This window comes from Pieris rapae, chromosome 21 (assembly GCF_905147795.1).
Source record: "Pieris rapae chromosome 21, ilPieRapa1.1, whole genome shotgun sequence".
Classification (NCBI taxonomy): domain Eukaryota; kingdom Metazoa; phylum Arthropoda; class Insecta; order Lepidoptera; family Pieridae; genus Pieris; species Pieris rapae.
In genome coordinates, this window is record NC_059529.1 from 1,070,290 (window position 1) to 1,097,660 (window position 27,371).

Genomic DNA, 27,371 nt, shown 5'->3' on the forward strand with positions numbered 1-27,371 from the left:
TGTTTATTTATTTATCCTTTATCGCCTTATACAAAAACAAGTTTAAAAATTAAAAAATTAAAAAAAAACAGTTACAAAAGTTATAAGGCAAAGGGCGGCCTTGTCGCTTACAAGCGATTTCTTCCAGGCAACCCTAATGAGAGACAACGATAAAGAAACACTAATAGAGGGTAGAGTACAAAAAATGAAAAACAATTAACAAAAGAAATTTTATTTATTTATTTATAGCCTTATAACAGAATAAATATTATATACATTATATCTATTGTTTTTGTTTTCTATGATAACTGATTCTGTGTGCCCACTGGCAAAGGCCTCCCCCATTTACATTGAAGGTTTTATATTTTTATAAAAAAAAAAGCATTCCCCAACCCGGTTGGTCCCCGTGGGGAATTAGACCACAACCCCCCAAATGTACAATCTTGACTATTAAAGAGATACAAGTCTAGGCTTATACCATTTATACTTTATTAATATATTTATTGAAGTAATACTTTTGGCACGTTAGGGAAAAATAATGAGTATTACGATGCGCACACTGTCACAAAAAACCGACACCCTGAAGTTAGCTATAGTCCACATTTTAGATTTTTCTATAGTTGTTGACGTTTTTTCTGCAAACGTAGAATAATATTTTCGGAGAGATTTCTTTTTCCCTTGTTACGCCAAAGAAGTATAATAATATATAACTTCCAACTTTTTTTTTTAAATACGCTCATTTATAATATGTTAGGAATCTAAATTAATTTTGAGTAGACTAGCATTTCTATGTTTGCAGGACGCTCCTGGCACCGAACCACTGCCCGAGCTGAAGGCCTACCACTCCCTGAGCGGCTTCGAGCAGAAGGAAGCCCAGCACTGCCGCTTCTCGGGCTACGAGCTCCACTACGCGCTCTACAACAAGTTCCCGAGCTGAGGGCGCGCTCCACGCCGCCCCGCCCCAGCCCCGCCGCGCTTTCGCCCCAAAACCCCCGCTCGGGACATTCACACGATACTCGCCTGTACCGCGCCGCGTGTCTACGACGACCCGCCCTGCCGATTCCGCCCCACCCTGCTGAGGCGGATCGTGTCTGCGATATTGGCCTGCAAGTGCCGGGCCAGTGGGGCATGACGCCCAGAGACGACTCTTAGGAGTAGCTCTTAACAACCCTTAACATAGATGTCGTAGTGTATGGCGAGGGCAGACCTGGAATTCGTCTGGATCTGTAAATCTAGATTAAAAGGCCTAGAGTTCTATACGTGCGCTTCAATTTGCTTATCTTTCAGTTTCAGGTGTATAAAGCGATTATGAAGGATTTAAATAAAGTTTGCATCTCAGAATTGTCGCTATGACTATCGCTAACGCTTACGCTATTGGTGCTTTAGATAGTGCATTAGATTTCAAGTACCGTAGAAAGGAACGTATTATAGTTAGAATTCTGTGAGTTATTTAAGGCAAAATGTTCTATGAAAAACAATTATTCATCGCCTAGAATCAAACCTAGATTTACTATAAAAACCTCAAAATTCGTAATACCAATAGCGCTTTCTCGATAGTGTATATAGTTATGGCAGCTGACAGGCCGGTTTGACATTGACGTTTCGAGATACGACAGCTGTCAAAATGCACCCAGCTTCGCTTCGTCACTCAGCTTTCTTCAAATTCATTTGCGACAAATTACGTTGCTCAAGAGTTTTAAATAGAATAACTTTTTTTGTAGTCTTAAATTTAACCCTGCTGTGAATTTTGTAACAGGGTGCCATATTTAGGGTTCAAAATCCGATATAGTCTGATATTTGTAAAGTGATATTGACAATTCAGATTTCGTTAATTCTGCTTTTATAGATGACATTACACTAAGTCTGCGCTTAGAGTACTTTAATTATTGATAGGACAAGTACATTGTCAACTTTGCTTATTTAAAAATGCATTTAAAAATTGAATTTTTTTTTATATAATAGGGGGGCATCTACGGGACGCCAAAAAGGCAGCCGTCGCAGCCCATAGACACCCATTTTTAGTGGGTGCGTTGCCGGCCTTTAAAAAGTACGCTCGTATTTTGAATTGTTGGAGGTCGTACCGCAGACTTAGCGTAAAAGTGACAAGTTATAACGTGAAACGGAACGCATCATCCGTATTTGAAACTTGACATTGACATATGACAACGTATTAAAAAAAATATTTTACCATTCCATTGTGTTAGTGATATTGTATTAATTCGTGTTTTCGAAATTGACATACGAAAAGATGTTTCTAGAATATTTAGATATTAGAGAAATATGAATTTATATGATAATAAAAGTTATTGACGTAGCTGTGACGTTAAAGTAGTGATAGATTTGGCACAAATGTACAATATATTGTAAATAATAAGAGTAAGAGATAGATTAAGTCCATTTGTTGCGGTAAGTGATGGTGGGGAGCGTCCGAGACGCTGGCGAGCTTGGGGTGTGTTTATTTCAATAAATCATTTTCTCTCAATTAATTTTTTTCATTTATCAAACCTGCTACCCCTTTCCTACATGTCAATAGACACTTTTACGTCTGTGCAAATAATATATTGCTTTAGAAGCTCAAAATTTATTCTTCCATGTATTTTAGAAATATCCTTATTCGTGCACAGAAACATACATATTTTTAAGTCAAGAAAATATTGGCTATGCCAAGAATCAATCTAGAACTGTTTCGGAAAAATACCTTTTGTATGGCAATTAAACTTTACAATAAATTACCAAAAGAATTAAAAGATCTTACGACTAGAGTTTTTAAAAAGCGACTAGTGCATTACTTTTGGAAAAAATGTACTATTCAATGAATGATTATTTGCGTGAGACATTGTAATTGATAGATTTTATAAAGTATGATATGTACGATACAGATAATATAAGAATTGACTTTGACTAATAATGTAAATTAAGATAAATTTGCGCGCCACTGTGTGTGATAAAATATGCGAACGACTTACGATTGTAACACCTTAACATTTTGTACCATATTCTTGCAATAAATAAATTATTATTATTATAATTCGACTTCTGGCATTGGGAGTGTCCATGGGCGGCGGTATTACTTAACATCAGGTGAGCCTCCTGCCCGTTTGCCCCCTGTTCTATAAAGAAAAAACCTTCTGTGCATATTTACAAGTATTTATAATCTCGGTTCTCCATAATAATGGAAATCATATCAACGGCAAGCTCCTGGGGTATTCAGAGGGCCACCAGCTGATTTATGATGTTACGACTTTCGCTCAGCTCCCTGCACAGAGAAAGATAGCGGCAATCCCAACGTAGAGGCGCAACCGGTTAGTTCGGTTTTAGAAAAAGCCTTCGACCTGGTGAGGCATAAAGCGCTTTATTTATTTTTGAATACAGTTGCCGAAAAAGTGCGTATTGCAGGGACGTATTGCGTTCGGGATGAGGGCTATTACATACTCGTGCTTTTTATTTATCTTTCCGCACTATTAAAAAGAAAAAACCAACCACAAAGTATTTACTAAAAAAAAACAACAGAAGTTTTTATGATTCATGCAAATATTGTAAAAAGAAGCTACTAATTTGTTTTAATATCAGATTTAGTGATTGGATTCAATGAGTTAGGTTGGGTTTCTTTTTATTTCATCTCATAAATTCCATTTCATATCAATTAAAATTCTAACGAAGAATACTATGCCCAATAGTTCCCTTTGTCTACCCAGAATGGGTGAAGAAATAAAAACTGCTTATATTCTATTACGGTTGGCGCCTTTTTCCAAAAATGTTTTTGCGAGTTGAGTTGTTTGTAGCACAAACTGAGTAATATAACGATATTTGAATTAACACCACCTCACACTGTGCTTATGAAAGCTAGGTGTCGCGTAAAAGATCTTTAAATACTTTCAGCGCTTGTCTCAATGCTTCCAGCTTTTGGGTTCCTCGAGAAATTAACTTTGAGTTTTTGAGAGTAATTATTTATTTTTATACAAATATATGCATTTCCGAGGATTCTTGCACAAAATAAATACGTTTGTGTATTTTTTATGGCTTGTTTATTATTCTATCTAAAATTTAAAGATAGATGAAAAAAAAAGTGTGTTTGTTATGTACACGCGTTAGAAGTTATACTTCTTTGGCGTTTGGAAAAAAAGAAACTAAGACGCAGTTTTATTAATAATAGTATTAACGATATTATAATTAATCAAAAAGATTTAAATAAATAAATTATTAGTAACTTATTAATTACTATCACCGTCGTATATGAAATTGATTTAAAAACACCAAAATAATATTTATTTATTCACACTGTTTAATTGTACTGTTGCGAAACATATGTACTTACTAAATATAAAAATACTAGAATATACAACTTGAACATAGTTATCGATTTCCATGCCACCTAGACCTAACTTTACGATGTCGAATTCGGGTGTCGGTGTGCGCGCACATCGTAAATTTCACTCTTACATTTTTCTCCATCGCGCCAAAATAAGTAGCCAAAAAGTTGAAGGGACAACAAAGACTGACTCAAATAAAACAAAATATTAAAAAAAAAACAGTTTATTAAAATATCCAACATTACCTTCACCTCAACAGTATAAAATATATCACCAATTAGAGTATAACAAATCAATGGAGTATTGTTTAATTCATACAATTTAAAGTATTTTTACAATATAACATTTTTAATATATTTAAAATCCATTAAAAAAATATTGTTTTCGTACAAAGACTACTAGATGGCGCTGTAAACATTTTATTAAAATATAATCCTTGGCGTTACAACCTTTTAGGTCTGGGCATCAGATATATACATGTAAAATCATTATATATCTAATATGCAAATAGGGCTCACACGCCATCGACTTTTTTGGGTGTACAAACCATTTTTTCGAGGGAATTTTACACACAGAACGAGAGTCCATTGGTGTACAGTCGGGAATCGAAACTACGACCTTAAGGATAAGATTCGCACGCTGAAGCGTCAATAAATGCAGCAATAACCTTTAACCATAAGCCAAATCCAAGCCCCAATATATGCATACTATATTTTAATCATGAATAGTACAAGGCGGCACATATCCACCGAACATAGTCTGCAAATGTTTGGCAACTGTCAGGCAGAGAGTTTCTTGCCGCGGACCAGCCACCACCTGGATTCCAAGCGGAACGCCTTCCGCGTTGAGGCCCAGAGGGATCTGGAATTGGAAATATATATAGTTGTCAAAATCTATACAAAAGAAATCACTACATATTATAAAACAAAGTCGCTTTCTCTGTCCCTATGTCCCTTTGTATGCTTAAATCTTTGAAACTACGCAACGGATTTTGATGCGGTTTTTTTTTTAATAGATAGGAAGAAATAGGAGGAAGGGTCATATGTATAATAATATCCATTAAATAGTGGAGAAGTACTGTTATTTTTGAGGTTTCTAATGTGATGTCGTAAATAATTACATTTTTTCCGCATACATTGCAAACGCAGGCTGAACCCTACGAGTTTTATCAAAATAATGTACTAAGTATTGTACACATTGAAAAGGTCTACAGAAAAGTCCGTGGTATGTGTCTATCTCTTATGGATAACCCACATTTTTATATACAACGTTCACAGATTTTCTGTAGTGTATTTAGTATCAGCATTGCACCCGTGCGAAACCGGGGCGGGTCCCTAGTCTATACTAATATTATAAAGAGGAAAGGTTTGATTTTTTGTTTGTTTGTATGAATTGAATAGGCTCCGAAACTACTTGGCAGATTTGAAAAATTCTTTCACTGTTGGAAAGCTACATCATTCCTGAGTGACATAGGCTATATTTCATTTTCAAAAAAAAATAGGCATCCTTACTAAAATTACGATAACATTAACATTTGTTTATTATTTGATACAATTCTAACAGATGGCGCTGAGTTAAAGGTAGTTTAGTTTAGGTCCGTGTCGTGGTACCAACGTTTCACATAAGTTCTCCTACGGTTTCCCTTGATTAATTTACTACTATGTAATATAACAAAAACCTTAGCCACAGCAACGCTTGGCCGAGTCTGCTAGTATAATATAATTTTCAAGTCTGTGACGTGTAAAATCATCTTTCTATATACATTAAGGATTATTGCTAAAAACATTTTTTACAGATTAGTCTTGATATATATTAATTTTATTTATTTAATAGCAACATTTCGGATAAGGATTTTTTTCGAAATTACTGGAAAAATTTAAATAAAACAGATACCTGAATGGAAGGCAAATGCAGAACGTTGAATATCCCCCAGTATGAGAAATTAAATGGCCGAAGATACAGGCTGTAGTGGTATGGCGCAGGCTGAGGTGCCGATGGGAATATTAACACACCATTTGTACCAAGGGTGTTCTGAAAATAAAATATTAATTTAAGTTTCCAGAATTCGAAAAGATTCTAGAATTCGAAATACAACACATAAAAAATAGTAAGACATTTTTTAGACAAGAAGAGAAGAAGAGGGAAGTACGTTCTTTGCGCACGTATGTATACGTAAATGACGGAGTACGTCTCTGTATCAAATAATACCAAATTCCTATAATCGAACATTATAAAATTATATTTTTTTAATATACAATACGTACATTGTACATATATTTATTATCTTCAAAAAAAAAACATACCACAAGATCTTTCTTCAATTCCTCTGTAAGTTTGTCTCCCCATTCTTTGCTAACAGGTGGCAACACTTGGTCATCCAACAATTTAATAATAGCTGCAGCTGTAAATTCAGATTTTCCAAGCAACTGCAAAAATATGAAAATGTAGTGATGGGGGAAAAATCGGCATACGTTAGGAACATATGGGCTGTTTATCTAAATATCTCAAAAATTCAAATTCAAAAATCATTTATTCATCAAAAAATTCATTAAATGCTTCTAATATTACATTAATTTCCAATTCTCAAACCAAGTAAGTAGAACTGAAGAGAAGAACTGGCAATAAACTCTCCGCCACTCTTTTTAATCATCATGTTTTTTCTTTTACACAACATTCGTAAGTTTCATATGACATCTTGAGTAATAAAGAATAATAAAATAAATTAAAATTGTCCTCTATCAGCAGGAGGCATGGTGAAATAGGAGCACGCACTTACATACTCGTGAGAACATCACGCAAATACGTAGTATAAACACGAAAATAAATTTATCTAAGAAACAAAACCGAGGCAATGATTTAATTTAAATCTAAATTAAGCAGGGGCTTGAAACAAAACACTTGACCGACTTATGTATGGAAAAAAACGCCTCTGATGGCGTGACAATATTCATATAAAATTGCCTGTTGTAGAAAACTTGTCTGAAGCCCCAAATGTTAATAATTAAAATCCTATTTAATGTATCCATTGCATAAAACTCAATTTTAATAACATATTATAATAAAGAATTGCCAAATAAGAGTCTTTGCCACTACAAGTCTTAGAATGTAAAGAAAATTGTATTAAAATGTAAGTTTTGTAAAATAAATTGAAGAATTAAAAATACGTTCCGATTCAAATCGTGTTTAATTTACTAAATTTGGAAAATAGTCTCGAATACAGACATGCAATTTTTTTATATAACAGGAGGCAAACAGGCAAAAGGCTCAGCTGATGTTAAGTAATACCGCCGCCCATGGACACTCAATAGTTTCAGTGCGTTGCCGGCCTTTGTTACGCTCTTTTCATGAAGGATCTAAGTCGAATTGGTTCGGAAATGCTTGAGTAGGTGGTTCCACATAGCGGTGATTTGCAGCAAAAACTACCATAGTTTCAATGCTCAAATATACTTGGACATCCTACCTTCTTCCCCAACTCTGTTAACCCGTGAACCTCTCCCGCATTGTCGAGAAGAAGACTTGCAAAGCGTTCGTTCTCTTTGGTCATAGCATGCCTCCACAAGGAGTACATATAGTTAAACCCAGTGTGATAGTACGGTGTTGGGGAATTGGGGCTCTCGTCAGCAAGACGCTTTATTACTCTGCAATATGAGATTGAGTCTTATTCTCAATCTCATGTGTGTGAGAATATTACTCTCACACACATGAGATTGAGAATAAGTGCAAAAATATATTCGAAGCCATGAATATTACAAGATAGTTATCGTCCGACGTTTCGATTTTATTTATTTATTTATTTTATTATATTTATTTGATCTATTGAATAACAAGACTAGTTATTTAATCTTACATTTAGAAAAATGACAGCGCAGAGTTAGTTAGACACCAATATTTGTAAAAATTCTTATCTAAAAAATACAACGATTTAATCGTTAGGCTTCTTTTCTTGTATTTAATAACATCTGAAGTGATGTTCCTCGCGTTAATTTCAAACTTATGATCTAGGTAGTTGCCCACGCTATAAAAACACCTTGCCTTTAAGAACCCAATCACCTATAATAAACACTATTATATGATTATAAAAAGCACGATGAAAGAGAAACTGTACTCAATGACCGATACAATGTGTGTAAAATTTGTGTAGGCATATTTCTTGTATAATTTAACTATACATGTTCTTTTAGACTTATAAATTAACTAGCGGATTCCACAGACGTTGTGCTATCGTCTTATATACAAAAAAATATCTAATAATGTAAATCAGTCTCGACTTCAACACACAAAAAAATTCATCAAAAGTGAAACCAGCTGTTTAGAAGTTTAAGTTACCAACACATGCACAAAAGATATATATGTTCATATCAGCTGTATTTGTATTTGCTGTAACAATAAATAACCTAGATACCAACGAAGTCTACTTTAATAAAACGTTGAAATTAATTAATTCGTTTAAGTTGGAATGTTTATTTTTTATTTGCCTACACAAATTGTAATTAAACAAAACGAGTAGGGTAAATTACGATTACGAATAACTTTATTTCTCATATGAATTACAAAATTCGCTTACTGAGAAAACATTACAAGACTAAATAATTATTACTAGAACGCACAGAAGGTACCTATACAAAAATTCACAAAACAAAAGCAGCAACAAAAATGCAGGTAGACAAAAAACTCGAAACGGTCAACCAAGCAAAAACATAGGTTTAGGATTGAATTTATTACTAGATGTGGCATTGATGATATAACAGGTTTATATTAATTACTTTTTATATTTATACATTATTTAAATTTAAAAAAACACTATTATATGATTCGAAAAACTGAATAAAAATACCTTCTCATAGCTTTCCTCAGTTCAGAACAAACAGGACTCACGCGCAGATCCTTGGCACACTCCGTGAAGAAATATTTCACGTCCTACAAATGTACAAAAGATCAGTGTTGGCCTAGTGGCTTCAGGGTGCGACTCTCATACCTGAGGTCGTAGGTTCGATCCCCGCCTGTGCACCAATCGACTTTCTTTCAAAGTCAAAATTTATTTATTCATATAGGTGCCATAATGTACAATTATGAACGTCAAAAGAAGAAAAGAAATATAAAATGATTCTAATTTTACATTTACTGCCAGTTCTCAAATCAAGGGCGTAGAACGGAAGAGAAGAACTGGCAATAAACTCTCCGCCACTCTTTTTAATCGTAATAGTTTTTTTTTACACAATGTTTGTATGGAGCTGCAACCATTACACCATGTTCCATCCACCTTTCTATGTGCGCAATTAACATTTACTCGAACGGTGAAGGAAAACATCGTGAGGAAACTGACATGTCTTACACCCAAAAAGTCGACCACATGTGTCAGGCACTGGAGGCTGATCACCTACTTGCCTATTAGATTTAAAAAATGATCATGAAACAGATTCAAAAATCTGAGGCCAAGAACTAAAAGAGGTTGTAACGCCATGTCAAAAAATGATAGCTGTCAAAATTCTACGGAATTAAAAATCAGAGTATAGTATTAATGTATTAGAATATAAAATTGCAGACAAAGTACGTTCATAAGCGTATACGTTCGTATATTTACGTACAATTTATTGATTGTAATCTGCAATTCTACTAATTTATTGCGTACTGTCAATGTATATTTATAAAATTTACCTTAATTTCAATTTTCTTATCCAGGTCGAGTAGATCCGCTTTTTCTGCGGCTACGACTTTAGTGAGAGGCGCCAGATCTTCCAGGTGTTTACTTACAAAGCCAATGGATGCCATTGTAGGGTTCAGACCCGTTCGGAGTACCGATCCTTTGAATAAAAATATTCTTTAAGGAAACTTTGACCTTGGCTAAACCACTACTTTTTAACCAGTGTTGCCAGCCTAAAAACATACCTTTAAGACTAGTGTGACCAGCTGTAGGATTGAGACCATAAAGTCCAGAGAAAAATGCAGGCATACGAGTCGAACCACCGATATCGGAACCTGAATTATAAGATACAATTGTATTTCCAATGATATAATAAAATATTTCTACAATATATGAAAAAATTAAGTTATGTGGTATGCTTGCAGGTCGATAAAATAGTCTGAACAAATAAACTATTTTAAGATACTCACACAGCGATATAGGACTAGCTAGGGCTGCGCAAAGAAACTATTTTATGATACTCACACAGCGATATAGGACTAGCTAGGGCTGCGCAAAGAAACTATTTTATGATACTCACACAGCGATATAGGACTAGCTAGGGCTGCGCAAAGAAACTATTTTATGATACTCACACAGCGATATAGGACTAGCTAGGGCTGCGCAAAGAAACTATTTTATGATACTCACACAGCGATATAGGACTAGCTAGGGCTGCGCAAAGAAACTATTTTATGATACTCACACAGCGATATAGGACTAGCTAGGGCTGCGCAAAGAAACTATTTTATGATACTCACACAGCGATATAGGACTAGCTAGGGCTGCGCAAAGAAACTATTTTATGATACTCACACAGCGATATAGGACTAGCTAGGGCTGCGCAAAGAAACTATTTTATGATACTCACACAGCGATATAGGACTAGCTAGGGCTGCGCAAAGAAACTATTTTATGATACTCACACAGCGATATAGGACTAGCTAGGGCTGCGCAAAGAAACTATTTTATGATACTCACACAGCGATATAGGACTAGCTAGGGCTGCGCAAAGAAACTATTTTATGATACTCACACAGCGATATAGGACTAGCTAGGGCTGCGCAAAGAAACTATTTTATGATACTCACACAGCGATATAGGACTAGCTAGGGCTGCGCAAAGAAACTATTTTATGATACTCACACAGCGATATAGGACTAGCTAGGGCTGCGCAAAGAAACTATTTTATGATACTCACACAGCGATATAGGACTAGCTAGGGCTGCGCAAAGAAACTATTTTATGATACTCACACAGCGATATAGGACTAGCTAGGGCTGCGCAAAGAAACTATTTTATGATACTCACACAGCGATATAGGACTAGCTAGGGCTGCGCAAAGAAACTATTTTATGATACTCACACAGCGATATAGGACTAGCTAGGGCTGCGCAAAGAAACTATTTTATGATACTCACACAGCGATATAGGACTAGCTAGGGCTGCGCAAAGAAACTATTTTATGATACTCACACAGCGATATAGGACTAGCTAGGGCTGCGCAAAGAAACTATTTTATGATACTCACACAGCGATATAGGACTAGCTAGGGCTGCGCAAAGAAACTATTTTATGATACTCACACAGCGATATAGGACTAGCTAGGGCTGCGCAAAGAAACTATTTTATGATACTCACACAGCGATATAGGACTAGCTAGGGCTGCGCAAAGAGCGGCTTCACCCCCACTAGAGCCTCCGACAGTTCGGCCTGTGTGGTATGGATTGTTAGTCTGTCCGAACAACATATTGCGTGTTTCTTGCCTAAAACACATTGAAATAAAATCGTTTATTCGCTATGATAGTGTTACAATGAAATATTATAATTATAAAAATACGCAAAATCCGCCACATATATGGGCATGCAAATTTCATGTTAATTTTAAAATGTCATATAATACAAACATTAACATAATGTCATAATTTAACTAACATAATAGCTAAGTACCTGGATGGCCGAGCTTTGCTCGGTATTTTTATTTTTTTATAAATTGTGTTTTTGAAAATTATATATAAATACGAATTACATACTAATAAAATGATGAAATATGAACAATATAGATTATATATGCTGGAATAGCTTTAGTGTTGTTGCGTCATAGATGTCAGGAAGATACATTTTTCAGTTTAAATTGGGACTACTCGAACACCACCTTCTTGTTATTTTCTATCATTTAATCCTAGCTAGATCGATTTATCGCCCCCGAAACCCCCCGTATACTAAATTTCATGAAAATCGTTGGAGCTGATCCCGAGATTCCAATTATATATATATACACAAGAATTGCTCGTTTAAAGATATAAGATAAGACAAGATTTAAGTTGCATTATACAATGCCAGACTATTAATTTAGTATGTTGCGTTGACTTGAAATTACAACACTGAATAAATATTTGTGAAATTACAGAAATCAGATGATTGGACTGACTGACGCCATTACATTAATGTAGGAATAGCCCCATTATTCGGCGAAACGGCGGCATAATAACAATTCCCAAATAGGCCCACTATTCTTAGAATTGTAGATGGTAAAACGTAAAATTGATTTAATCTCGATTAACTTACGATTTATTCCAAGATTAAGATTTACTCTTGTTTGGTCGAATCCAAACCCTTAGAATTATTGACAAATTTATAATCTAGATACTCGCCCAGGCTATAAAAGCATCACGCCTTTAAAAATTTTATCACTTTCCCCTTGAAATAATTGCATGTCACTGATCTATAACTTCTAGAAAGGTGATTAAATAGTTTAATAGTCATAAATTAAATTCTTCTGTTATTACCAGAATTGGGAAATCGTTCGTGGGTTTTTGTGTTGGCATATAAACAGATATTCAGTCAATTTTTATCTCAGCTCACCATTTATTAATCTCCGGTACGTTGGTGACGGCTACGGGTATCGCACCGGCATTTCGCAATAGACGTACGCATTCCGCGTCCTCAGTTGCGCGTGCGCCGCTTCTAGCGGTCACACCGAGTGTATGTAACATACCAAGCACACCATGACTCTCTTTCGCCGTGAATGGAACACCTTAACAATAATATTATATTTATTTACTACTAAATTTATTTTTATTTATTTTCTAGACTTATAATCTATTCTGTTCTGTTATTATATTTATTCAATTATCACACTGTTCATATTTCATTTAAACATTCGTGTTTTTCTAAATATTAACAGCTGAAGATTGCACCAATAGGTTTCAAGAATAATATTATGTATATGTGAATAGATGTAAGTAGTCTGTAGTATTTAGTATTGATGTGTAACAATAAATCATATTTGAATATTGATCTGTCATATTCATTTCTTGCTTCCTGTCAAAGTGGCATAGACTTTGATAGATGATAATCTTCAATGATCTCAATTTCCATGGAGAACACAGGTCATATATGGGTTCAGATTCGGACAAAAAATTAATAACATTTGTATAGGAATAGGATGCTTTCCATCTTATAAAACTTGTAACATAAAATGACTAAATGTTAAATAATCTACACAGACAACAACTTATCACTCATAATTAATAGTTTTTAATTGTTATAGTATATTACCATATTTTAAAATGGTTTGCTTCTAGATACAAATTCTCTTCTGCTTGTACAGTTTTAATTGTCACTCACCTAGGAAGGGTTTCTTCTCGAATTCCTCGTCTGACAAGCCCTTTTCTATTATTTTATCCACCTCTTCTGCATCTTTTAAAGCATCCTCAAATCTCTCATCAGTTATTGCGTTTAAATATGGATTTACCTATAAAGTAATTACGATAATTTGTTACAAATAATTTTTTAAACAATAAACCTGATTAACTTGAAAACTTTTTCAATTACTAGCTGTCGAGGTAATTTAGGTCCAGCTAGTTAACTGGAAACTAGTTAAAAGTACTTATTATAACAATTTTACACTTTTAAAAATGTCTGTGGAACTCATGTATACATCAATTACATAAGAATGTAATTGATGTTTTATAACTTTAAAGATGTCGCTAAGTAGATATTAATTTAGAAATAAAAAACTGATAAAACTTACAATTTTAATCCTTTCAATGCAAGCGGCCACTAAATCTCTTGATTTTAATTCCTTATTTCTTATCTTTGCGGCCAAAGTCACAGCACTTTCTTTAAGCAAATTATGTTTTTTCTCCAATGATGGTATTGTTCTACGCTGTCCATCCCAGTATAATGAAAATAGAAAATCTATGAACATGTCCAGATACAAGCGAAAGCAGAAAAATAATTGCTTCAATAAGCTCATGGTGACACCTTTCAAAATCTTACTTGTTTTATTATTGCTACACTGAAAATAATACAAATTATATTAATAATTTGAGAATTACAAAGTAATGTTTGCCGCTTTGAGATATTAAATAGAAAGGAGAATATAATATTAAGTACATACAATTTCTTATTAGGAAGTTGTGTGGCTTGAATTATAAAACAAAATGGGTTCATCAAAGTTAAACTAGTAACAATAGTAACAATACTATTCACATGAGAGTACTAAACTAATCCACTTTACAACTTTTTTTAATATCAAATAATCTTTATGATATTAGCAAATATGTAGTTTCATCTTACCTCTTTCTTATTATCTGTCCTTATAGATTTATCTTTTACTAATGACATAGTACAATATATGGAATTACCTAATGAAAACAATATACCGAAGACCGGATTTAGTAGACAATAATAAAATCTAATTAAAGCAGAAATATATTCATACTAGTATGTGAACACTACAAGAAACAAAGTCCAATCGTACGACGAACAGCAGCCTTTTTAATTAATTCGTGTCTGTATTGGCCATTTGGTTAAACTCATTTACTGTAAAACTGTATATATATACGTGTTCAAAAATTTGTTTCAAAAATTCTGTTGAAAGTTAAAACTTTCCATTGGAACATCGGAATTGGAAATTATTTAAATAAACACAATCGCAATCCACAGAACCCGAAAATATAACATCACAGAATAAAATACTTTGAACCATAGTATATAAAAAATCTTCTGTATTGGGTAAAAACGTCGTGAAATAGCTGCAGTTACTATCTTACAAAGCAAGCCTACTAAACTCTACTTTATTCATCTGGGAATTTCAACGCGAAAAATTACCCCTCGCTATTCACGCCATGTTTTACAGGACAAAATATGGAGCCTTTTACTGGACCATATGGTTCATACGCCACTGCTTAAGTGCATTATTGTGTCCAATGTGGTAATTATTTAAGATTGTCAAGCGTTATAACTATGGCCAGGGTCGCTATTTTGTACCTGTTAATAACAATCTTTTTCGAGTGCCCCTTAACGGGCACGTCACATTACGTTGAACTTCACAATAGTACGCACATCTGGCATTCTAAAATTAAAAAATATATACATATATCACTGTACGATCGGAGAATATTAGCCGTGTTACCTTCATGAATTGCTAATGAATCATATACAGAGCAGTGACCTCTTACAGGATATTAAAATAATTGTCGTCCCTTACTCATTCCCTAGGTCTAAAATCAGCAATATTTTCCAAATTCTTTCTGCCAAAACCAACAAACCTAGGAGTCCAGGCACCTTTCCTTCGAATTCTTCGCGATTTTAACGGATTGAAAACTGATTTGAAAACTTGAAAACTGAGCAGGTTCACACATCACAGGTTTTAGAGAAAGCACTTTCTCGAACCTAATTCGCTGTTTTGCTGATGATTTCTGTCTGCTTGACCTAAAATTTCAGTACTTTTATTTTATTGTGTGTTTATCTTATATAATATGTTTTAATTTTTGTTTTTTTGTAACACTTATGTTTACTTTAATTGTCATACATTTTAGATGGAAGATTTTGTAAAATATGCGGTAGATTTAGTACCTACTATGTATGTTGTAGTAAACTTAATAAATATAAAAAACATGGTATGCCATCTAGTCTTCTTTAAAATGTGAGGTATTAACTTTTTCATCGATACGTCATAAATACAGTAATATTAACAGATGACGTTAAGTTCTTTTATAGGCAAAGAAAATATATGGACATATATTCCTGTATTTATGTAAAATAATAATAATAAAAGCCTTTTATTTCAATCACTCAACCACATTTATATTTCATCATCTGTGTTCCCTTTTTTGGCAAATGCCTCGTCTTAATCCCACCATTCCTGTTTGCGATGGCCCATGTACCGGTCTATCAACCTTCTAAATTGTATTCCTCTTAGACGGTTATTGTACAATGGGCACCAGTTTAGTACTTCCTTACTCCACTTTTATGTCGCTCTTATCAAGTGCTCAGCCCAATTCCACTTAATTTTATTTATTTATGTAAGTATGTGTCAAATGTGGTTTTTAAAGTATGTTTTCAAAAAGGGAAGAAAATTAGTTTAAATAATAGCCATCAATACTTTTAGAATAATTTTAAATATTTACAGCCAGATCAGATTATTTCACGAAATATACCCCTTTAACCTTACCTTAAAATCTAAGTAACAATCGACAATCACATGACATTAGATACATTTATGGCTTGCCAGAAATAATAGATAAACTAACATAAAAAAATGTTATTGACGTTTATCTATTACCTCTGGAACACAAAAAGTATCGCCTACGCTTTGTTTTTAACTGCACAAGGCATTATGGCGCCGCCAAATTCTTTTTCTAGATATTTCGCTACTTCAAGGCACACCGCATCGTTGTATGGCGTTGAGAGGACTTGAAGTCCCAATGGTAATCCTTTGCTATTGGTGCCCAGGGGAACCTGTTAAAATATTAAATTATTTTATTTATTTATTTAATTATAAGTAATCTAACAGCTTACTTAATATACATATTATTATACAAAATACTAATACAATACAGAAAACCAAAACAGATTACATAGATTAACAAATTATGTATAAAAAACAGAAAACAAGCAAGCGCATTAAAAGACAAAGATACATTTAAAAAAAAAACAAAAGAATAAAATTAAAAAACTGAAATTTGACATTTAAAAGCAACCAATAATACTAAGAATTTAAAACTACCACTTAAAAAAAAATCAGAGTCTTCCCGCTTCTCCAAGTACTTCTTGACATCTCTGTGGTGGAATAGATCTATGTCCTGACAATGGTAGTCATTTTATGAGTTTAACTTTTTTTTCATTATAACGGAGCGCCCAAAAAGGGCAGGCTACCCTTTTTACCTCCTTACCTCCAAGATTATAAATTAATACCTGAGTTGCTGGATGTTTGAGCGCATTGACGATACCAAAGTAGGCAAAGTTATAGGGTCGAAGGTAGAATGAGTAATGGTAGGGCGCCGCGTGGGGCGCGCTCGGCATCAGAAGAACTCCATTGTCGCCAAGTTTGTTCTAAATAAATAACGAATAATAAATTAACTACAATTTATTATATAACCAAAAGTTCAATCTCTATATTTATTAAGAATTAAAAAAAATAATTATAACATTAGCTCCCAAAACATCGACGTAAATATTGTAATAATCAACCCGTACATATCTAGAAAATCTAGGATATGACAATTGTAGAGGCAAAGGCGGAAAAACTTCACATCCTATACTTTGAAAATATATAAATGCTCCAAAGTTACCCTGTATGCCTACGAAATTTTTTTATATTATGTTTATGACGCAGCCAACTAGCTTAACTAGCCGTTCAATTAACAGCCTGGCCTTTTAACTAAAAGGCGCCGTTTAACTAACGGCCTGATAGATATTCAGCCGTAGCGTTTGTTACAACATTTAATAAACTGGCTGGCCAAACCCATTATTTGGCAGAAATAACAAAGATATTGCTTTTCAAATTAAATTGCTTGAGTTAAATTCACATTAGTATAGTCACTACACTCTTCCATTGTAGTTGTTATTTTTCATGATCCTTTGGAAAACACCATCAAATTGGTTTGCCGACGCCATATTGACAGTATGAAGAGTTTCGTTTCGGGTTTGAGAGTGGCAGAAAGTGTAATTAAATTAAAATTAACCGTCAACAGGCTAGGCAAGTAATGAAACGTTATTGATCCAAGTCATTTGCCTAGCTGTTTGATCAACTGGCTGAACATCTTTCAGGCCGCTAGTTAAACGGCTAGACTGTTAATTAAACGGCTAATTAAGCTAGTTGGCTGCGTCATATACACGTCTGGGTATACTCAGTATAATAATGCTAAAGCTGATAAGAGATAACTGAGAGTTTAGCACTCAGTAAAAGTGTTCGATTTAAAAGAGCATAACAAGCCTTACAGCCAGATCATCTTTCAGCTCCTGCGTGATTTTCTCCGCCCACACGCTGTCCAGTTGAGGGAACGCTCTGAGCTCCAGACACCGCAGTATCAGGAAAAGACAGTGCTTGCTCATTCCTATGAGCTGAAAAAAAACCCTTATCTTAATATATAACACGTGTCATGTTGTTTGTCCGCGATGGACTCCTAAACTACTTAACCGATTTTAAATTAAATTGGCACACCGTGAGCGGTCTTGTCCAGCTTAAGAGATAGGATAGTTCACATCTCAATTTGTACCCGCAATTATTTTATTGCAAATAATTTGTTTATTATTTGATACAATTCTAACAGATGGCGCTGTGTTAAAAGTACCAACGTTTCACATAAGTTCTCCTACCGTTTCCCTTGAATAATATTCTACTATGTAATATAACAAAAACCTTAGCCATAGCAACTCTTGGCCGAGTATGCTAGTATAATAATAATTTTTCCCAAAAGTTGTACATTAATTCTAGTTTTAACAATTCCAGATCTTGTAATGTTTTTGATTAATGGTTTTTGTCATCATCATAAATGGCTAAATCTATGTACCACAGGACTTGTTTAATATGACACAATATGTAGATACTGAAATATTTGTAATATATCTTACCTTTTTACCCATTTCAACCCAGGCATTAAGTTCTACGTCACTGTTGGTTGCCAGCTTGAAATAGTTCCCAGGCTCCTTGCTCATCCAGTAACTCCATAAACGGTACATGTAGTCAAAACCCTGGTGATGGTACGGCTGAACTTCCACTTTAAGGTTCCCTCTGAGATTCTCAACCACCCTGGAAACGAAAATCACTTAAATTAGTTTTATTTAAAAAACAACTAATCTCTCTGACAACAATTACTTCTAATGAAACCTTTTTTATGGTATGGAATATATCAACAACATATCTTAATTTATAAGTATTAGGGCCTGTTTCACAATGTCCGGATAAGTTCCAAATAAGCTATTTGTTACTTATTTGTAGGATAAACAGTATTTTTGCGTTTCACGACGGTAAAGAACAATAATACTCACTTCATTATCGCCTGTGTCATTTCAGATCGCAATGGACTGACCAGACAATCGCTGCTCGAATCCAAATAATAAAACTTTACAGTCCTTAAATTAATTTTTCTGTCCAAATTTAATTTGTCAGACTTATGGGCTGTTATTATCTTGGTGAGAGGAACTAAATCTTCCACATGCTTGGAGATGAAGCCCAGACAGAACATGGATTCTTCGTTGCCTTCACGGAAGAGGACGCCTATAATAATATTATCTTTGATTACTGTACAAACCACAAAATTACTGGTTATATCACAAAGTCACAAGGAATAGTAATAGTAAAGTTAACGAATCGAATTTACTAAACGCCATTTTAACTATTATCTTTCTGTCTCTTTTCATCTCTTAACAAAAAGTTATTAATACAGATCTTATTACCATATTTTTATCATTTTAAATTAATATTACCTCTCATACATGTTGTGTTGGCGGTGGGATGATGTCCAAACATTCCACAGTAGAAGGCCGGCATTCGGGTTGAACCTCCAATATCAGAACCTATACAATAAAACATTTTGAGTATGTACTCGAAATTATTTATGCTATTGCATAGATTTTATTGCAGGCTCTGAGCATGACGACCGAATCAAGAAATTCCGTAACGAAAATAACCTAACACACGATGACGTAATATAGATGTGACTAATACGCTTTAGAGCTGGACAGAACGCATACTGCGTCTCACATCGGTCTGGATCGATGTAGCGCAGGTGCGCTAGAGTGGGACAGAATGCGTACTGCGTATATACTTCTCTCTGACGAGATCGGTGAGCGTAAGCGCGGAGAGTGATACAGACTATATAGGCGTGTTATTTTGAGTATGGTAGAGTGGTAAATTATATTAATATTGTTACGAAGACGGGTCGACTGTAATGTTTTTAGATTTTTCCACTACTTAGAGTACTTTTTGTATGATACGCGAAAGAGAGGGAAGATCAGAACCTTCTTGAAGCTAGACCGAGAACTCTAGAACGCCGCACGACAAGCTCGTAGCAGTGTGCGAAAGAGATAGCAAGTACGCCCGTTCTAGAATTGTGCGATCGCTACTCAGTAGGCATCGAGAATTCTGGTAATATGAGTGTCCATGGTCCATGTCCATATTAAAAAAAACATGTTCTTACAAAGACTAATAGAAGTTGCGTAGGTAGCAGTGAGGGCCGCTTCAGCACCGCTGGAACCACCAGGAGTTCTGCCTGTGTGTTGGGGGTTAAGTGTCATACCGTACACTGGGTTACGTGTTTCTTGCCTGTAAATATTAATTCAATTTCTGTATTCTTAATCTGAGTTTTGAGAGTTATCTTTCGAAGTCCAAAGTGTTGGCTTAGTCAAATTCAAACTCATAATATCTTTATTCATATAGGTAAACAAGAATAAAAATTAATTGTTAATTTACATTTACTACCAGTTCGCAAGATCGTAACTACCTGCTCTACGTCAGGGGCGTAAGAAGAACTGGCAAGAAACTCTTAGCCACTCTTTTTAATCGCTAAGTTATGAGTCAATAATTGTTTGAACTGGAGCAAATCCCAAGGATTAGAATTATTTAAATAATAGCGTACCAAAAAAGGCCAGCAACTCACTTGCAAGCTTTCAAAACGTGAGTGTCCATGGGCGGAGGTATCACTTAACATCAACTTTGATTACACGTGAAATTTTCCTTGCTTTATTAATATAGGATTATCAATTAAATATAAGTACATATGTATAAATATAAACTATAGCACACATAAAATTCATACAACTAAATATTTCCTCAATACACAAATATACCTGTAAAAATTTAAATCTAAAACCACGAGTCATATTACACAAAAGAACAAATACACGTTTTTCAACATTCGTGTCGTAATCAAAACCACATAGTATGTATTGAGCAAGTTAAAAATTAGTTAAATATTGGAGCTGGCGACTGGTAGAGAATACTGGTAGATCTGATGCTTTCCTCCTTAGAGTATTAAGCCAGAAAGGAGTCGCCTTTACGCGCGTCCCCCTCTGTCAAAGTACGAACCCGCTGGACATACCCGTTATATAAAACTGTTTCTCGACCCTTCCGCGCCATTCCGGTACGACGCTTGTTAGTGTAAAGAGCTCCGACAAAAATGACTGGATGCAGTGTATTCGGCTGTAAAAAAAGGTCTGACACATCGAGTGTACAAAAAGACAACGTGACATTTCATCTGTAAGTATTTTCTTAAGTAATATTATCGTATATTATAAGAATACGTGAAAATCAAATAAATATTCATTGCCGAGTAATGCCGAGTCAATGTTGCCAGTTTATTGCAAAGTTCCGCACTATGACGTTTTTTGTGGCTTAATTTTTTATTTGCATAATTTTTTTACTAACAGATGGTACTTACATAGGGATCATATTGTTCAATGACTTAAGTAAATATGCTTTACTATTGATTATTAGTTGTCCTGTTCGTGGATTCGCTCACAAGTACTTTGAAGGTTTACCCGACACTTCAAATTTTCTTATTATACTAATGTCTTTAATTAATGAAGAAAGGGCGTGAAAAATTATAAAAATTTATCACATGAATTTATCCTAATAATGGTTATTTTCCTAAGTTGGTAGTTAGCCACACCAACGCCGGTTTACGTCATTTTAGAGAGGGGACACATTCTATTTTTTATCGATAAATTATTGAACGAATGAACAATATACTGTAATTATGGATACATTTTTTTAGTTTGAAATAAAACAGTTTTATTTTTATTATAGTATAGTAGCAATAAAAATAAATTGTTTTAATGTCAAATGATTATACAGTTACATGATGTTTTCATATTAATAAATACTTTGATTGACAATGTGTTTAGAAACCCCCTGTTGTACTTTTTAACCTCTTTGTAATAAATATTTAAGTACGTAACGTAAAACGTTAAAATATTTAAAACGTAACAACTGAATGATTGAATGAATAAATTTTATCGACATTCCTTATCGACATGGTGGTAGCTCTAATTATCTCGGGATTGTTGCGTATGTGTGCTGTACATGTAACGTGTAAAGATACGATTTCTTTAAATGTGTGCGTTGCGGTTACTCTTGTGTAAGCAAATTAGGTTTGTGTGCGTGTGTACAAACATTGTGCAATTTGTTTCTGTAGTAAAATTTTGTCTGTGTGAGTGCCTCGTCCCCCGCCGATGTTTTGGCAGAAAAATTAATTAGCATCGTTCGAGTGATGGCGTCTCCTTTCTGGCTTAATACTCTAAGCTTTCCTCGGAACAAATGCGGGCATTATGGATATGTACTCAACAAAAAAAAAATAGTTTGTAATTTTAAGCAATTATTTTTCTGTATATGTATATATAACTATGTAGTTAAGATTAAATTTCTCTGTTCGTTATTATTTTTAGTAAATAAAATTATTATTAATTTAATTTGTGGAATACTCAAACGTGTGTCATATAGGCGCAACAGGAATTGTAGCTAAAAATATCACAAAATTAAAATAATTAAAATTCCGCTATAGACATTACCATTCTCCTATAACAGGTCTTCTCACTTCAACCATAACCAACGAAAAGGCTTGGAGATACAGTATTCTTACATCGAACATACCACAGGATACGACCAATACATAAACAATAATTATAAACATGTAGTGACCTGAGTGGCTTTTTTAGGTTCAGACACGGATGACTGACGGATGCTCCGTCTGTACGCTGTGCACGTTAAATTGTGTAGAATAAAGCAGATAATATTTTGTATTAAATAAAACTTACCAAATTAAAAGTTCTGGTAGGTTAGTTGCGGCTAGAGGAATGGCACCTGCTTCCCTCAACCTTATGATGGCTTCACTGTCTTCTACAGCTCTTTCGTTCCTACGACTCCAGAGCCCAAGGGTCAAAGGCATGCCTTTCCATGCTTGACTCTCTTTCATTGTGAATGGTACACCTGTAAAAAAATCATATGACAATGATATCACTGGAACATTTTTACATGAATCCTTGTTGTTGGTGATTTTGAAGATTTCATTGAGTAGTTCAGGGATTAGGTAAGTGGCTCTGTGGTTGTAGTTTCGAAACCTAGTTATGCACTTATATATTTTCTTAATAATACTAGTCTTTTAATTATTATTTTTTTTAAATTTTATATTTAAACACGTTTCTATTTAAATCTTCTTTTCTTCGTATGTGTGTGCCATTTTTTGCCAAAGGCCTCTTCTAAATCCCGCTATTCCTCTCTGCCACGTACCACCTTCTGATATTTTAATACGACCTTTTTCATTTGCTGTATCTGGAGCCAGTTCAGTACTTGTTTGGTCCACTTTTTTGTTCGTCACGTGTTAGTTGTTTTTCTTAGGAAATGGCTTGTATTCTTTTTTTCCCTATGTTATAACTGTAGCTTTGTATGCTACTCTTTAGTTGCCGCCAAGTTTGTGATCCATATGTTAGTACAGGTAGTATACAAGAATTGAAGACCTTTCTTTTAATTAATAGATTTTTTTACAATGGCACAAATTGGTAAAACCTTTACGATATGCGAGTTAGGAAAATACCATATCCAGAACAAGAGATGACGTATGTCAGGCACAAAAGGCTTATCACCTAAAGGTACCTAAAGACCATGAAATAAAAAAGAGTATGCCTCTCATACCATTGCGAGAATTGTGGCCTAATCTATGTAAAACTACCTACCCAGAAACGGTTTCTTTGCCATGTGTTCGGAAAGGCCAGCGCTGACCTGCCGGTCTACTTCTCTAGCCTCATTTAAGGCGTCTTCATATCTTTCTGTTACAATTGCATTTAAAATTGGATTCACCTAAAAAAAGAGTTTTCGGACATGTTAGATTCTTTTTCCATTTTAATTTATGATTCATATCGGTGTAATTTGAAGAGTTTGTTTTGTCTGAAGCGAATATCGAGAGAAATTAAAAATTTATGTACATATGTACTGTGGGCTCCTAACGAGATGTTATAAAGCCCATGATAATAGCTGATAATGTCACTATGTTGGTTAAATCCTTTTTAATTTTTTCAGAATTTTTTAATATAATAGGAGGCAAACGGCCTAGAAGCTCATCGAATACTGACTTAAAGACGCTCAATTGTGAAACGACGGATGGTAATTTGTAATAATAATATTAATCCAGCTGTTTATGTACCTGCTTTATCCTCTCAATAAGGGCTTTAACCAGGTCTTCAGATTTCAATTGCTTCGATTTAATCCTCTGTGCTAAGGATACAGCACTGTCTGCGAGAAATGCATGCTTTTCATCCAAGTCTGGTAACTGTTTATTGTGGCATTCCCAGTATAAGGAGAATATAAAATCTATTATCGTATCCAGGAAGAGTCGTATACGGGAGCATAACGCTCGGAGAATTGACATTTTGATGATCTGAAAAAGTTTTAAAAACAAAGAATTTTTAAAAACTTCTTCGTCTCATTACAATACTGCATTATACAGGATTCTACAGATGCTCAGATATAGGACCATTGAAGTTATATTGATCACCAGCCTTCCATCGAGTACAGAAAAAAATGAAAAAGATTACTCACATATTATGACTAAACTAACGTAATAAACACAATAAAACTAAAGCATGTATGGTTGAGGGTTTGTGAATATGTGTATGGGTGTGTAAATTAAACGTATGTGAAAGATTTTAATTTTAAGTCGAAAATGAGCATTGGTACTCTGTAACTTTTGATAGCGATTCTTCAACGATTTATTTTATTTATTAACACTTCGTTGCATTACATAAAAGAAAAAAATAAACATAATAAAAAGCAACTGGCCGCCTTATCGCTTTCGAGCGATTTCTTCCAGAAAACCACTTAGTTTAGTTTTTGTATTGCGCGATTCCAAAGTTACGACAGCGCAACGGAATTTTAGAGAAATACATCGTTATACGTCGGGATTGGTAGACGTGGAAGTAAAATAGTATAACTGCCCGTTCTTAACAGTCAAAAAAAGTTATCAGTATATGTGCAGACTTTTTTTGAAACTAGCTACCCACGAGCATTTTCTCTTTTAACTAAATATTATTTTTTTATTAGAAAGTAACTTAATCCTAATGTAATAAACTTCAATAAAATAATAAATAGAATATTAAAATAGTTAAACAGTTTGGTCTCTGTGACATACCTTTAATGCTGGCATTTCCTCGCTGTATTTCGATAATTATTCTTTGAGCAGCTCTGGGGTCATCGGTACAACCAGGCGCAAACTTAAATATTTAATTAGCTGTGCACCATAACCCCCGGGAAGGGAACCAAATCAATGTTGGCGGAAAGACAGATTGTGATTAAACTGTCTTGTAGAACAGTCGAGCGTCAAAAGTATAACAAGTTTGTCAACTTACGCCATTGATTGACCGCTTCACCTTCACTTCAAGGAGATCAAGTTTTAACTAACTAGTCAAAACACTGAATTTAATTATCGTAAACATATCTCAGTTATAATGTGCTCGATTTGTGGGGTAATGCCAGCATTAAAGGTACATTGAAACAGGGACCAAACTTGTGTTTTAATTTTCAATTTTTATTATTACTACGTAGATTTAGACTTTAGTAAATCCTGTATATTAATAAAATTATTGCTACTGTGGTTTAGTTGATAACGAACAACGCCTAATATTATATTATTTTTTTGCGTATTACCGTGTTACGGTAATTGAATTTAAATACAACCTCTTTAGGTCCTGGCCTCAGATTTCTGAATCTGTTTCATGATCATTTTTAAATCTAATAGGCAAGTAGGTGATCAGCCTCTAGTGCCTGACACACCGTCGACTTTTTCCTTCACCGTTCGAGCAAATGTTAAATGCGCACATAGAAAGAAAGTCCATTGGTGCACAGCCCGGGATCGAACCTACTACCTCAGGTATGAGAGTCGCACGCTGAAGCCACTACTGGCTGCTTTTCAATTGAATTAAACGTTGGCGATTTTTATGAAAATTTGTGTATCTTAAAGCGGATTCAATTGGAATGGAAATATCTATTTGGTGTCCCTAATATTCCATAGAAGAACTTTTAGTACATTAAAAGGAAGAGTTTCTCGTCTTATCTACGAGCTTGATGCCATAATTACAATATTAAATTTCCTTTCTACCAATAATAACATAACCAATATATAATACATTACTTACTTACATTTTTTTATTTTAAAACTAGATTTGTTTCACAAAACTAAAGCAAGTTTAGGTAATTGCATAATCTGTGGTTGCATCGACTGCAACTAGGAGAACGTTTCTTAAGTAACGTATTAGTTCATTAACCTCGTATACTATGTAATAAGTTTCATATAAATCTATATTTTTTATAAGTAATCTTTTTTTTATATTATAAACAGTATCAAAAATATCAAATAATATCAAATTTATTCCCTACTTAGTAAAAATTTGTTTTGTTATTAAAAGGTTTAAATATTAATTAACTTTCGTAAATATTAGTAAATATCTAACTATCAATCGAAAATTAGTACGATTTGTTTTGATTCTGTCGGTTTTTAGTTATTTCTGTAGATATAGGTTTAAATGTTAATATATTTAATAATAGCTTGTCCTTGGTTTTTTTATATGTATAATCTAATCAGTTTATAAATAAATAACATTTAATCATTTAAAACACTTAATATAAAACCTAATTTATTTTTAATTATAACGATTAATTATTCAATGTAGACTACATGCTGTTGTCCCATACTTACCTATTATAACTATTAATCACTAGTTTTCTTTAAAACAATTAAGTAAGAATCATGAATAAATTAAGTCTTCAGACTATGCAAACTAAATAATTATTATGCGAACAATGTGCACAAATAAAATATCCAATGATATGTTTTTATTTAAATCTATTAATTAAGAAGTAACAACTCACTTATATTTTATGTACACTATTAATTAATATGTCATTTAACGATTTTATTCGCGGTAAAATCCTATGTACATTTATTACGTATTACACCAGCGGAATATGTAACCTGACTGACGAGAAACGGAAAGGTAAGAATATGTATGTATGACTGTCGGTATTTAACTAATATGCATAATTTCTAATAGGTAAATATTATTATTTACATATTTATTTTTATCTTTAGACAGAAAATGATGTTATGACTTTTGTGGGAGCA

General features: G+C 34.0%; 3 protein-coding genes across 5 annotated transcripts in view; 1 reads left to right on the forward strand and 2 right to left on the reverse strand.

The window, feature by feature from the left end:
- Nucleotides 1-2,461, forward strand: part of LOC110996130 (S-adenosylmethionine decarboxylase proenzyme) — a 33,723-nt gene extending 31,262 nt beyond the window's left edge. The window contains exon 8 of the mRNA XM_022263664.2: nt 779-2,461. Within this exon, the coding sequence (XP_022119356.1) occupies nt 779-916 (138 nt within the window). The 3' untranslated portion in view covers nt 917-2,461. The remainder of the gene's footprint in view (nt 1-778) is intronic.
- A 2,039-nt stretch (nt 2,462-4,500) lies between these two features.
- Nucleotides 4,501-14,920, reverse strand: LOC110996132 (fatty-acid amide hydrolase 2-like). Of its 2 annotated transcripts, none has more exons than XM_045632893.1 (12): nt 14,622-14,920; nt 14,006-14,272; nt 13,600-13,726; nt 12,835-13,006; nt 11,611-11,735; nt 10,176-10,265; nt 9,945-10,090; nt 9,124-9,206; nt 7,750-7,927; nt 6,593-6,715; nt 6,183-6,320; nt 4,501-5,150 (listed from the first exon to the last, which is right to left on the reverse strand). In XM_045632893.1, exons 2-12 carry the CDS (start codon nt 14,228-14,230, stop codon nt 5,004-5,006), a joined length of 1,554 nt encoding a protein of 517 aa, XP_045488849.1. In that variant the 5' UTR covers nt 14,231-14,272; nt 14,622-14,920; the 3' UTR covers nt 4,501-5,003. The 2 variants fall into 2 exon arrangements, with proteins under 2 accessions (XP_045488849.1, XP_045488848.1); XM_045632892.1 differs by having other exon boundaries at nt 14,554-14,920.
- Nucleotides 14,921-16,360: 1,440 nt separating this feature from the next.
- On the reverse strand, nt 16,361-27,242 carry LOC110996122 (fatty-acid amide hydrolase 2). Of its 2 annotated transcripts, XM_022263652.2 has the most exons (12): nt 25,469-25,584; nt 25,383-25,434; nt 24,399-24,632; nt 23,932-24,055; nt 23,017-23,188; nt 20,403-20,527; nt 19,690-19,779; nt 19,252-19,480; nt 18,835-19,012; nt 18,202-18,324; nt 17,176-17,313; nt 16,361-16,719 (listed from the first exon to the last, which is right to left on the reverse strand). In XM_022263652.2, the coding sequence occupies exons 2-12, from the start codon at nt 25,395-25,397 to the stop codon at nt 16,567-16,569; spliced, it is 1,581 nt and encodes a 526-aa protein (XP_022119344.2). In that variant the 5' UTR covers nt 25,398-25,434; nt 25,469-25,584; the 3' UTR covers nt 16,361-16,566. The 2 variants fall into 2 exon arrangements, with proteins under 2 accessions (XP_022119344.2, XP_022119345.2); XM_022263653.2 differs by lacking the exons at nt 25,383-25,434; nt 25,469-25,584 and adding an exon at nt 27,119-27,242.
- Between the last annotated feature and the right edge of the window lie 129 nt (nt 27,243-27,371).

Excerpts from the sequence above, each read along its gene's own strand:
- LOC110996122 (XM_022263652.2), bottom strand. Across the intron at positions 24,056-24,398 it reads TTATTGAGAGGATAAAGCAG|GTGAATCCAATTTTAAATGC; the intron begins GTACATAAACAG and ends CTCTTTTTTTAG. Across the intron at positions 20,528-23,016 it reads CTACCAGAACTTTTAATTTG|GCAAGAAACACGTAACCCAG; the intron begins GTAAGTTTTATT and ends TAATATTTACAG.
- LOC110996132 (XM_045632892.1), bottom strand. The coding sequence starts at position 14,601 with ATGTCATTAGTAAAAGATAAATCTATAAGGACAGATAATAAGAAAGAG. Across the intron at positions 13,727-14,005 it reads GCATTGAAAGGATTAAAATT|GTAAATCCATATTTAAACGC; the intron begins GTAAGTTTTATC and ends ATTACTTTATAG. Across the intron at positions 10,266-11,610 it reads AGCTAGTCCTATATCGCTGT|GTTCCGATATCGGTGGTTCG; the intron begins GTGAGTATCATA and ends CTTATAATTCAG.